The following is a 13,208-nucleotide window of genomic DNA, read 5'->3' as shown; positions in this document are numbered from 1 at the left end:
TTCCCGTGTGTGTCTTGGGGTACTCGCGTGGTTCCCACAGGTGTCCGGGGGCTTCCAGGTGGTCCCTGTGGGTGTCTGGGGGACTCACAGGGTTCACGGGTGGTATCCGCGTGTGTTTGGGGGTCCTCGGGTGGTTCAAGTTTTTGTCCGGGGACCTACAGGTGGTCCCCGCGGATGTCCAGAGGCCCCACAGGTGTCTCGGGGTACTTGGGATTGTAAGCAACTTTAGTACCTTAGCATCTATCCGCTAAGGTAATGATTTAGCAAATAAAAAGATCACTTGTTGCTTTTTTCACCCACCATAACTTAAAATGTGATGGTAAACCCTACAGTCTTGAAAATTGCAAAGCCAGCAGTACAACCAACTTCACACTGATGATACCTATTAAGATTGAAACATGTCTGTGAATGGTTTCTCTGGCTTTTCCTCTGATTCCCATGCTGTGCTTTAAAGCTGTGTTAACAGCGAGCATTAGCTTATATTGGCTCCGTGTAACAATGGTTTTTCAGGCAAAAGGTGACACATTGTGTGCTCATTTGCATGTCATTTCCCAGAATCCCTTGCTGCAGCGGAAACACTGTATGCTGGGTGATAATGGCGAAAGGCAGGGTTGCAGACCTGTCTAAGACATGTGAATTTACTCACAAGTTATCTTTTTATTTGCTATATGCAACACGGTGGAGGTTTCTTGTTGCCCTTTTCACCCACCGTAATATGTAATATATATATATATATATATATATATATATATATATATATATATATATATATATATATATATATATTAACAAAAGAAAACGGAAAAATCCCACATAAAGCACTCAGGTATACAAAAAGTATAACAAATGTATTAAAGAACATATCACAAAAAAATACAAAATAAAACAGTCTCATATCCCTCAGAAGTGAAAGTGCCCTGGCATGATGTGATGTAATACCTGCTAGTGATGGCCAGAACAAAAGCTATCATAAGTATAATAATGACACTATACCAACAGATTGGTGAGGCATGTGATTGCCTCCCACCTGCATGTATATATATATATATATATATATATATATATATATATATATATATATATCAGACCTTAACAATGAAACTGTAAAAAAAAAAAACAAGTGCATGATCAATAGAATAAATACAATTATCAATATATCAATAGAATATAGAATTACTTCACCCGAACCAGGTTTGTAGCAGGAGACTCAGCACTGCAATATTGGTGAACAAAAAAGTTGTATTCTAACAGTTTCGGTCCACTGTGTAACCTTCCTCAGGGTGGGACCTTCCACACCAACCTGATTTGGGTGAAGTATTTCTATATATATTCTTCTAACTTGGTACCTAATGAAAAAGTAGTTGAATAGCCCGGCACGGCTGCCTTGGAATTGCTGCAACATTCGCTCCTCAGATTTAAGCCTCTGACAAACCCCAAAACAGAGCAAACAAGACTCCAACATGTCACATATCTTTTGACATTTGTTAAGGTGCTTCTCGCCGTTTGGCTGCTAAACATCTCAATTATATAAAATAACAGCCGAAAAGTTATGTGACCAATTTCACTTTATTGAAACACCCCGTTGTGCTGCTAAGTGAAGCTATAGTACCCGTTTAAAGCAGCAACCCCCCCCCCCCTAAGTAACCTCCCTTTTTTCCTACATGAAGAGTCCTTGAAGAGAGTCATGAAGAGAAATTGAAGAGTCCTCCTGAGTTGAGCCGCGCTATTTTCAGCTTCCAAGATTCTTACCGGTGATGTTACTGGTATTACTTCTTGTTTTGTTTTTTTAACGTATTTAAATGGCCATCCAATAGGAAGCCGCAACAGATTGTTACAGCTTCCTATTGGCTCAAAATATGTCAGCCATTTATACCTGGCAACTTCATTGAAATAGTTTGGTTCAGCTTCAGACGACAACCCCTCCCTCCCCACCCCCCTATTTCCCTTCCAGTAAAAAAATGGGTGGTTAAAGAAGGGGTGAAAAAAGTACAAGGGATTGCTGCTTTAATTCTTCCAGTAGTAGAATGTCCATGGCTTTACTTGACCATGCCCCTATTCCATTTTCATTGCAAACAATGCTCTTGGAAATCCATAGGCACAAGCAGAGGTTTGACGTCCAATTAAGGTAATAAAGGCCCATCAGTGTGCCGACCCACGTGACGTTCACTAAACATTATAGGGCACTTGTTAAAACGTAATCTGTTACGGATTCTGCAGTGTTTTGCAAAGCAATTCATGCCAACCCCCTCTAGCACTGAACAGTATTATATAACCTTCAATGGAACATGACACTGAAAACTGTATGTCTACTTAAATATGTAACACAGCCCTCAGGTCTCCGAACATGATGCCAAGCACAGTCATTACTTTGTTATTGAAAAATGTTGACATGATCCACTGGAAAATAATATTTTGCTCTTCGCTGACCTGGTTGTGCAATAGATTTACAAAGAAGTTCTTCCAATTAACTGGACTGTAAACATTTTACATAACATAACTTTCTTTTGACATGTATTTATATCTTTATTTATAAACAAGTTAATGGTACTCTGCCTATATCAAGAACCTGATCAGGGCTATGCGTTTGATTTTCATTATTCACCTTAGTTAAAGTTGATGTTTCACCTAATCAATTGACATTTTTCGTTGTTTTGCCCCCTATTTATTTCATGTGAGTAATATTAATAAAAATGGATCCTTTTAACATGGTCATTTACCCAACTATTGCCTAATCATGCAGTGGCTCGTTTAATTAGCTGGCTACTCACAGGAATGTTAATGAGCCAAGAGGACACAAATAACGTTTTGTTCACAGCTGCAACAGATTCAATCTCAACCACCCCAGTGTACGTCTGCGTTGCCCCAAAGGCGGACAGCCTTTGGCGCAGCCAAAGGGTGTGAGCCGTTTGCTGCCATTCGCTGATGTTTGGTGATGTTAAAGTGATGTTAAAGCTGCTCTATTTCAATCTGAAACTCACAAGCCCTTTATCCCCTGTACCCAATTTTCCAACTCTATCTGTCCATGAAATGTCTGTCAATTCACTGTATAACCCTGTTCTTTTAATGTAACCATGTATTTTTTTATAACTCTGTGCCCAGGACTTACTTGAAAACGGGAGGTAACTCTCAATGTATTACTTCCTGGTTAAACATTTTTTATAAATAAATATAAATAAAATCCAGGAATACAGACATTTGTCTACCTCCAAACACCTGTGGCATCCAATTACTTCATATCACTGACTGCTCTCTAGCGTTAAATCTAAATTGTAATTAAATTAGGTATTGAGTGCAGACTATTGGCGGCTACCTACTCTCCACTGTGGAGAGAAACTTTAGGTTAGGGCCCTTTGTTCTGTTGCGTTTGACCCTTCCCCTTGTGCACCTACGTTTTCATTTTATCGAGGCTGAGCGGGTATCCCTTTTCTTTGGCCTGTTTTTGTTACCAAAATCTCCTGGCTGCAAAACTGGGACAGAAGTATCGGGGAAAAAATGCACCAAATACAGTATATCAAAAGAAAATAAATCCTATAGAAAGAAATGAGACTATTTTCCTTTGATAAATCCAATGCAATTAATTTGTGCCCGTTTGGCAGACGGGTGACTGATAAACAGACATGATTATGTTGCAGTGTTTATATTACTTGTTAAATGAGGTTTGTAAACTGTGAGACTTGCAGAGCAGATCAGATAAAAGGCCTTTGAACCCTACTTGTTGCCGATAAACGCTTGAAGCAGCAAACGGGTTAAAGGAGGAATTTACCGCAAATGTACTGTAACATATATTAATACCATAAATATGACTATGTCTTGTAAACTGGTTGTGACATGTCAGCCAGATATAAAGAAATCCTTCAATACAAAGGAGTATTTTTAAGTTGGGGAAAGATTCACCTTGTACAGAAAGCAGCCGTGCCCCCAGAAACCTATATGAGTTTTAGTATCCTGCCCCCCTGAGTATGCCCCGCTCTTTAAAAGAAAAATGCTTTTTAGTATTTAAAAAATTCATGCTTTCCTTAACCCTTTGGGGGCTAGAGGGGCCACGAGATCTAGTGACCACTCCTGCGATCGATCACGCGATCGCGGCGTCACTTAATCGGGAAACGGAAGAGGAGGAGCCCGCTTCCATTTCCCAGCGAGTCAGATCGCGTTCCAACACGATCTCCCCCAGAAAACGAGCACAAAATGGGTCTGACATAGCCACTATGCCATGGGACCCCTGGAGTTCCAGCTCCCGGGATGTTGAGCAGGGGTGGCCAACTCCAGTCCTCAAGGGCCACCAACAGGTCTGGTTTTAAGGATATCTCTGCTTCAGCACAAGTAGCTAAATCTTCTGGTGGCCCTTGAGTACTGGAGTTTGTCGCTCCTGATGTAGTGGCTTTGTCCAGGGGCACTCAAAGGGTTAATCTCTGGCTTCTGAGGTGGCCACGGTAACCTTTAGATGGAACAGGGCTCTCTGGAGATCTTCATTTTAACCTCCCAGGCACTTAATATTTCAAACAATGATATCTCCTGGACAGGGCGTCATATTTAAGTAATAATCCCCGAAGAACAGGGCATTATTGGCCAGTAATGCCCTGTTCTTAGGGGATTATTACTATTATAGGCTAAATGTAGGCTTTTTTTCATAAATAATAGACACTTTTGTATAGTTAAATAGATTTTTTTTATTAAAATAAAATGGTAAATACATGAATCCACCTCTATATACTCTTACACTGCAGATATCTATATCACACACTGCCGCCCCCTCTGTGTACACAAACACACACACACACACACACACACACACAACACAGCAGCTCTACACACACAACAGCTCTACACACACACACCACAGCAGCTCTGCACACACACACACAGCACCTCTACAAACACACACAACACAGCATTTCTACACACACACACCACAGCATCTCTACACACACACAACACAGCAGCTCTACACACACACACAACACAGCAGCTCTACACACACAACACAGCAGCTCTACACACACAAACTCTGCTGCTACACACACATGCTACACACACATGCTACACCCATAAACAGTGCTACTGACACACACACACACAGGAGCTCTACACTCACAACACAGCACATCTACACTCACAACACAGCACATCTACACACACAGCACCTCTACACACACAACACCGCAGCTCTACACACACACACACACACACCACTGCAGCTCTACACACACACACACACACACACACAACACAGCAGCTCTACACACACACACACACACAACAGCTCTACACACACACACACACACCACAGCAGCTCTACACACACACACACACACACACACACACACACACACACACACACACACACACACACACACACAACACAGCAGCTCTACACACACAACAGCTCTACACACACACACCACAGCAGCTCTGCACACACACACACACACACACACACACACAGCACCTCTACAAACACACACAACACAGCAGCTCTACACACACACACCACAGCATCTCTACACACACACAACACAGCAGCTCTACACACACACAACACAGCAGCTCTACACACACAAACTCTGCTGCTACACACACATGCTAAACCCATAAACACTGCTACTGACACACACAGGAGCTCTATACATACACACACAGCAGCTCTATACACACACAAATCAGCTCTACACACACAACACAGCCGCTCTAAACACAACACAGCCGCTCTACACACACACAAACCGCTGCTACACACACATACAACAGCACAACACAACACACACACTGCTGCTGCTATACCCATAAACACTGCTACTGACACACACACACACTGCAGCCATAATCAAAAATGCAGCCACTTACTAAACTTTGCAGACTCTCTCCCCCCCAATTCAACTGAATCTACTTACAAAATCTCAGTCAGCTCGGGAGGGGGAGGAGTCAACCCGTGGCTGATACTTCCTGACCAATCCCCTGTCTCAGCTGTTCTGAAAGCTGATTGGCTGGAAATATACACATTGAAAATTACACATTGCAAGCTGCTAAAATTCCGGGCATTACTGATTGGATAATGCCCGGAATTTTAACCAATCAGAGAGCAGGGTTTTCAATAATGCCCGGAATTTTACTGCTTTAGCATATAATTATAAATAAAAACAGAGTTGTGAAGGGCAAGACGATATATTTTAAAGTAAGTGATAAAATACAAAAAGGCCATCAGGGCAGACTGCTGCTTGAAATCACATACTGTATGTCGGCCTTCTTTCTAACAAAGGCATTGTTTTTTGTCTTGATATTTCTTTATGCATCCATTTTTGAGTTTAACCCTTTTTTCCCCTCAATTAATAGGGACCCATAGCACTGAGAATGGCAAAATTAGCAATCAACCAAGGGATTGAAGTAAGTTTATGCCAATACATTCAAAACAAAGATGTAGGACTAGTAGCTTGATTGACTTCACTTACGTAAATGGTCACAACTGTTCTTTGTCGGTATCCCAGTTTGCATAAGCTATTGGAAGTCATTAGTTCTTCGTTACTGCTCGAATCATTAAGGGGGCACAGCTTCAGGTGTAATGTTTATACAAAACAGATGTCGTGTGCCAGGAAGAATTACCCAGAATGAGTTACCCTTTTTTGCCCCTGACATGTTGCTGACAAAAATGAATTGGAGATTAAATTTTACATCCTTTTTTTTTTTTTTAATTGTAATTAAAATGTTTATAACACAAGACAAAAATACCCAATGCTACATCCAATGTGACAGAAAATACATAGTAAAATACTTGAATGATTGTATTCTCATACTGTAGGCAAGGGTCATTTAGTTATACCATTTGGCCAACGCGTTCTAAGCCTGCAGGCACGTCACGGTTTGACCAATATGCAGGTCCTAAAACTACCTGTGAGTATTCTCATTTACCTCTACTTTATAAGTAGCATGTTTTTCCATGTACCTGTTCAGGACAGGTCTAGTAAGATCATTCTCCCTCCACTGTTGAGGTAAATGAGAATTTTCACGGGTAGTGTTAGGACCTGCATAGTGGTCATGCCGTGATGTAGCTGCAGACTTATAACGCTTTGGGTATTTTTGTCTTTTGTTGTATACATTTAGCCACGCTCAGCAGCACTCCTCATCAAATATATGTATATGATGTGGTGGGTGCTGGGGTTAGAGCTTGCAGGGATTGTGTGTTAATTTAAATGTCTGCAGCCAATTAGCAATGGACCTGCACACCTATGACATGAAGAGATGCAAGTCATATTTGCTTCTCAACCAAGATATAGAAACACAAAACCAGTTGTGTATAGATGTCCACATAATATTTGCAGTGGTGAATGCTTTTGAAATATATGTAAGTAATAAGGGGGAGCAGAATTGTGATAGGAAGCATTTACCTGGGGCTGTGAGAAGACTGGAGTAAGTATTTTGGTTTACAATCATGCAGAGCATTGTGAAAATGTGTAGGACAGTATTCCGGCTGACACTAATACAGTACATGTTTTTGTAAAGCACACGACAGTATATTAATGTTACCAATAATGTGTACTTTTATCTGCAGGTGGACATAACAACAGGCCTAGCGATAGAAGAAGCATGTTATGCTCAGGTATGCAACTAGATTAAATGTATTTAACTGAATTTTGTTCCTTATTTTCTTTTCATACTCAAATATTGTCTATTGTGGTTGCAATTGCTTTGGGGAGAATGTATTGTGGATGACTACAGTATCTGGATGTAACTTTCCTAAGGAGTTTCCCACTTGTACAATACACCAAAATACCCAGTGACCTTTATGTGGCAGTAGGACTGGCATCAAAGCAATGTAAATACAATATTGTGCTTGCATGAGTTGAGTTTGACCGTATTTCATACTGAGCTGGAGTCACGACTTTCTGCGACTGTTTATTCTTGAGGTTGTTCTGAGGAAATAGGTTATTGGAATGAATGGGCTTCAGCTCTCGCTGATATTTACAACATTCACATTCTAACTCTCTCTGTGAACAAGTGGCACTCAGACTGTTTTCTTTGCCCTTAAATACTCTAAGGGGCCTATGCAGAGAGCAGCGCTATTTCGAAATTCGCCATTTTTTGGAGAAAATCGCGCAGAAAACAGCAGAAAATGGCGAGTTCCGAAAAACGCGCCAATTTTTCTTTTCTATTTGTAAAACTCGCCTCGCGGCTGGCGAGAACCTCAATCTCGCCAGTTTTAAAAATATCCTAATGCAGAGAGCCGCGAACGGCATCTAGCGGCTGTTCGCGCCAATAAAATGGCGCGATTGTCTCCTTTTTGCCTCGCCAGAAAAAATTGGCAAGAAGCTGCCGCTCGCGGCCATTGCAATGGGAAAAAAAAGGCGCAAATTTGTTTTTACACGTTTCTGAAGCGCGCATCTCGCCAATTTAAACTCGCCACACGCATCCATGTTAAACATAGCAGAATTCGCACTTTTCTGCATATGGAGAATAAAACTCTCCAAAAAAGCTACTTTTTACTAAATTCGCCATTTTTAAAATTCGCTGCTCTCTGCATGAGGCCCCCAAGTGTTGAACTCCATGTAATTTCAGTCCATTAACCATCTATCATTCATTCAATCATGGTACAGAAATATTCATAAGAAGTTCCTTGTTACAGATTATTATTGGATATAATTTGGATCCCTTTAAAAGTGCAAATTGTAAGGTTTGACATTTTCACATTTACACACGTTGAGGAGTACTTAATTGTTTTATTTGTTGTTTGTTTATTGCTTGCACGGGAAGGAAGTCTAGTTTTTAATTTGAAAAACCTCCTACACAAAAATCAGCAAATGGTGTTTATACAAGTGGACTAAATTTAGTTTTCCTAAAGTAAGGCACATGCTTTTGAACGTTCATTTCGATCTCCAAACCATATGTATGCATGTTGTTTACAAATCTAAAATATGTGCATTTTCATTGCTCGTAGCATTTCGTTTGCTCGCCTGTCACTGCTCATTCTCCTTAAATAAATCACAAAAGTGTGTTTGTTATCCCTGGGGTTATGAGGCATTTCATGTTACTTCAGCTCTCATTTCAGATAGCAGTGTGTCGCACCCAAATGTGTTTGTCCTTCTCCCTTTGGAACAGCACAGGAAATGCTGTATTGTATTTGTATTGGTAGGAGCAGTATTGTACTGCCGATGGAGTCAGTAAAGCAAATGATGCAGTGGTCTGCATGGCTATTTCACTATACAATTGCATAGTGCAGGAATATATTCTGACTGTTCTTCCTTTTTTCTGGTATGAAACGCCCCAACCAACATGTCCGATTAATTAGATTGTAAGCTCTTTGGGGCGCGGCTCCCTTTCCTAAATGTTACTTTTATGTGTGAAGCGCTTCTTCCCATTATGTGTTATTTGCATTATGTGTTTATATTATGTCACGTGTATCACTGCTGTGACGCTCTATGTACATTAATAGCGCTGTATAAATAAAGATATGCATACATACATTAGCACACGTCTAGGAAACACGGTCCAATTACACATTGATATTGTAGTACAAAAGGCTGATGTTTCTACAGTAGTTCGAGAGTAAGGCAGGTTTTGTTGTTGTTGCATTTACTTATTGAGTTTATGAAGATGAATATTCACTACAGTGGCCAAAGTAAAACCCCTGGTATGTGTTTGCAGTGCACCTCAACCAAATACCTCCAGTGAAACAATCACCAAGACACTGTGGCATTAGCTTACTCTGTTGTCCTAATACGCCCTGTCAGTACTAGAAGGTCTGAAACCCCCTTCCCCAGTGAGGATATGAATGTGTTTGACGTGGTTGCTTACCCTGTGCTCGTATTAACAAAACCTTTTTTCTTGTTACTGTTTTTTTTTGTTAGATAATTCCAACAAAGGATAGGCTTGAAGGTTTACTCGCCTTTAAAGAGAAAAGGCCTCCTCGCTTCAAGGGAGAATAAGGAAAGACTTTGATGCCTTTAAAATGAGTAAGGTATAAACGTGGTTTTGGGACCTTCTAGCTAAGCATTGCCTCAGTACATGGAATTTCACAACCACGGAAATATAAGTAAACAATGAAAACATTACACCATCTGGAATGTGCCCAAACATGTACCTGACACAAGTATGTAGTTCACTTCATTCGCATAGTTTATGAAGGTGCCTGTACCTACGTGCAAGGTCACAGGTTCATGAGCCGTTTTTTTCTTTTTTCTTCCAGTTACTTGAAATGTGAACGGTTTTAATTTTATAGCAGAGCTGTAAAGTCACGGGCTGTACTCAAAGAGCCATGACGTGTGTTTTTGCTTTTACCGTGTACATTGTCAAAGGCTGCACCATAGAAAGTCAAAGTGATGTGAAATGAAGCCATAGAAAATTATTACATAAGTAATATATATATATATATATATTGACAATGTCAGTAAAATTCGCTGAAAGAAATCATTGTTAGTAAAACAATATATGGAATAAGTATGTATGAATGTCAATAAAATTTGCTTGAAACAATGTCAATTGGTGACTGATGAATTTGTCAAGTGCCTGTCGGTAAATGTGACATATTACATATGCAATCAATCATGTGTGAAGTTTGTATGATAAACTGTGTAATGCAGTTTTTAGCTTGATGGTCAGAAGCTAGGAATTCGCAAGTATCACCTGTATACTGTATTCTCTGTACTGTATGTCCTGTACAGGCGGTCCTCGGTTATCCGACACAATGCGTTACTCAAAATGGCGTTGGATAGCGAAACGTTGTAAAGTGAAACACATTTTCCCATAGGAACACTGTTTAAATGAAAGGTTCCGTTCCTGAAGGCATTTTTAACACTAAAATACACCAAATATTTAACGCAGGCAATAAGATATGCAGCACACACATAAATTATATAGTGTATACTGTATTATATATATATATAATAATAACATAATAATATAATATATTACATAGTATTATATCATATATTATATACACATAAACAACTTTGCAAAGCATTGTAAGAGCGTTGGATAAGCCGTTTTGGCATTGTAAAAATTAGCATAGGTATGCATTGCATAGCGTTAGATAAGCCATTCGTTGTAAAGCAAAGCGTTGTAAAACGAGGACTGCCTGTATTCAATATGCTGGCAAGCCCCTTCCCTGTGCTAGAGAAGATTTGAGTTGCATACATTTGAATGGAGCGGTTTTCTTCTCCAGATCAGGGGAGCGGCTTCATAGCATACTGAATAAGGACCTCTGATGGGCTGTTATGATAAACTAAGAGGGACTGACCATCTGTTTTCAACATTTGTAAATCAACTCTCACTATGCCAGTGTAATTGTCTTCCTTCACCATATGCAGTCGGATTGGAGTAAATCATTGACTGTTTTGATTTCTTGGGAAATGTTTTTTCTTTTCATGTGGGCTGCTTCCTGCGAGAGTGCTTATTAATTAAGTGTTCACTCAGCCTCCAGCACAGCCAGTCCCATGCTTGAGCACCAATAAAAAATAATGGGGCTGATTCGATGTATATAATATATAATAACTTTATTTCATATAGCGCTTGTCTTCCAATGGGACTCAAAAGCGCTCCACAATTACTGTATAGTGCACGGTACGCAGCACATAGAAATTCTTATAGACACAGTCCCTGCCCTGATGAGCTTACAGTCTATGTTTTTGGTGCCTGAGATACAGGGACATGAAGTGACTTGGCCAAGGTCACAAGGAGCTGGCACTGGGATTTGAACCAAGTTCCCCTACTCAGTGACATTGTTATCAGTGTGTATATATGTACATGTATATATGTATATATGTACATATATATACAGGTAAACCCCGTTATAGCACGGTCCTCGCGGGCCACCCGATCCGACTGCGCTAGACCCGGGGTCGCGCTAATTTTTAAAAAAAATGGCCGCCGCGCGCCTAATCTGGTGGGAGGGAGGGAGTGAGGAGGGAAGGAAGGAAGAGGTGGCCGGAAGCCCTACACGTCCCCTAGCAACGGCGAGTCCAGCCGCAACCTGCTCCTTACCTCCCACCACCGGCATCCATTTCCTCCCCCCCCCCCCCCCCCCCCCGAGGCCCCCACACCTACCGGCCCTCCGCGGCATAGCCGACGCGGCCCTCCAAGTCCCAGCCTGCTCCACACTCACCCCCCCCTCCTCCCGACACCCCCCCTCCTCCTGATGCCAGCTCCGCTCCGATCTCAGCAGCCGACACCAAAGGTAGGGAGGGGGAGTGGGAGGTGTGGTGTAGTGTGCAGTGGTGCAGTGAGAGTGTGTGCAGTGAGAGTGTGTGCAGTGAGAGTGTGTGCAGTGAGAGTGTGTGCAGTGAGAGTGTGTGCAGTGAGAGTGTGTGCAGTGTGTGCAGTGTGCAAAAGAAAACGGGAGCCATGTGAAAACCGCGTTATAACGGGTCGCGCTATAACGGGGTTTACCTGTATATATATTATTTTCCGAAATGCCATTGACTTAAGTTTATTGCCTTAGCCCTAGAGAGGGAGGAGAAAGGGGCCTTTGCACATTCCTGATATCATACAAAAGGGCCACGAGATCTCAAAAATTATTGAGTAAAGAACCCCACTTAACTGCACTCATAACCTCAATAAGGGTGTGTATTACTTAATTGCCAAAAGCCGCATAGAGAATCCCTCTCAGAGTAAGGAACCGACGAAAAAAAAAAAATTATTTATTACATCAAAATATCACACTCAATAGTAAAAAATAATTGCTAAAATGTTAAAAATCCCCATGTGGGAGCGAGGGAATGGGAACCGGAGTCAATTTCTGATTAGTTCACTACCAAAGTATTGTAGTCAGAGACTATAGTTCCCCTCCTGCGTGCACATCGGCTAGCGGTGTAAATATTTAACAGATACTATCAATGCAGTCAATTAATCTGTGTCTATTGATGGGAAACCAACATCATTATATATGTTTATAAGACTAGCAACATTTTGCCTGTTAAATATTTACATGCTAGCCGATTAATAGCGTATTAATTTCAGGTCCGGGGAACCCCTGCTTCCCGAGTTACAGACCCCGTTATAGGGTGCCAGTATCCCTCTGCTTTGTCTAAATCTCCCGATTACGTGGGCCGTGACACGGGAGAATTTAAACATGGCCGCAGGGATACTGGCACCCCATAACGGGGCCTGTAACACGGGAAGCAGGGGGTCCCCGGACCTGAAATCGGCTCCGGAGACGCCCTGCTACAATAATATGTTATTAAAATCAAATAAAACCCCTGCGATTGCCTGTGAGAGGTGCGCAGGTA

The 13,208-nt window shown here is 41.3% G+C and overlaps 1 protein-coding gene across 1 annotated transcript in view; it reads left to right on the top strand.

Annotated features, from left to right (window-relative positions):
- AUH (AU RNA binding methylglutaconyl-CoA hydratase) overlaps positions 1-10,464 on the top strand; it is a 246,273-nt gene extending 235,809 nt beyond the window's left edge. The window contains exons 8-10 of the mRNA XM_075600025.1: positions 6,328-6,378; positions 7,541-7,588; positions 9,834-10,464. Coding sequence (XP_075456140.1) covers positions 6,328-6,378; positions 7,541-7,588; positions 9,834-9,911 — 177 coding nt within the window. The 3' untranslated portion in view covers positions 9,912-10,464. The remainder of the gene's footprint in view (positions 1-6,327; positions 6,379-7,540; positions 7,589-9,833) is intronic.
- Positions 10,465-13,208: the final 2,744 nt, after the last annotated feature.

Source organism: Ascaphus truei, chromosome 1, assembly GCF_040206685.1.
Source record: "Ascaphus truei isolate aAscTru1 chromosome 1, aAscTru1.hap1, whole genome shotgun sequence".
Lineage (NCBI taxonomy): Eukaryota > Metazoa > Chordata > Amphibia > Anura > Ascaphidae > Ascaphus > Ascaphus truei.
This window is presented reverse-complemented; position numbering and strand designations above follow the sequence as displayed.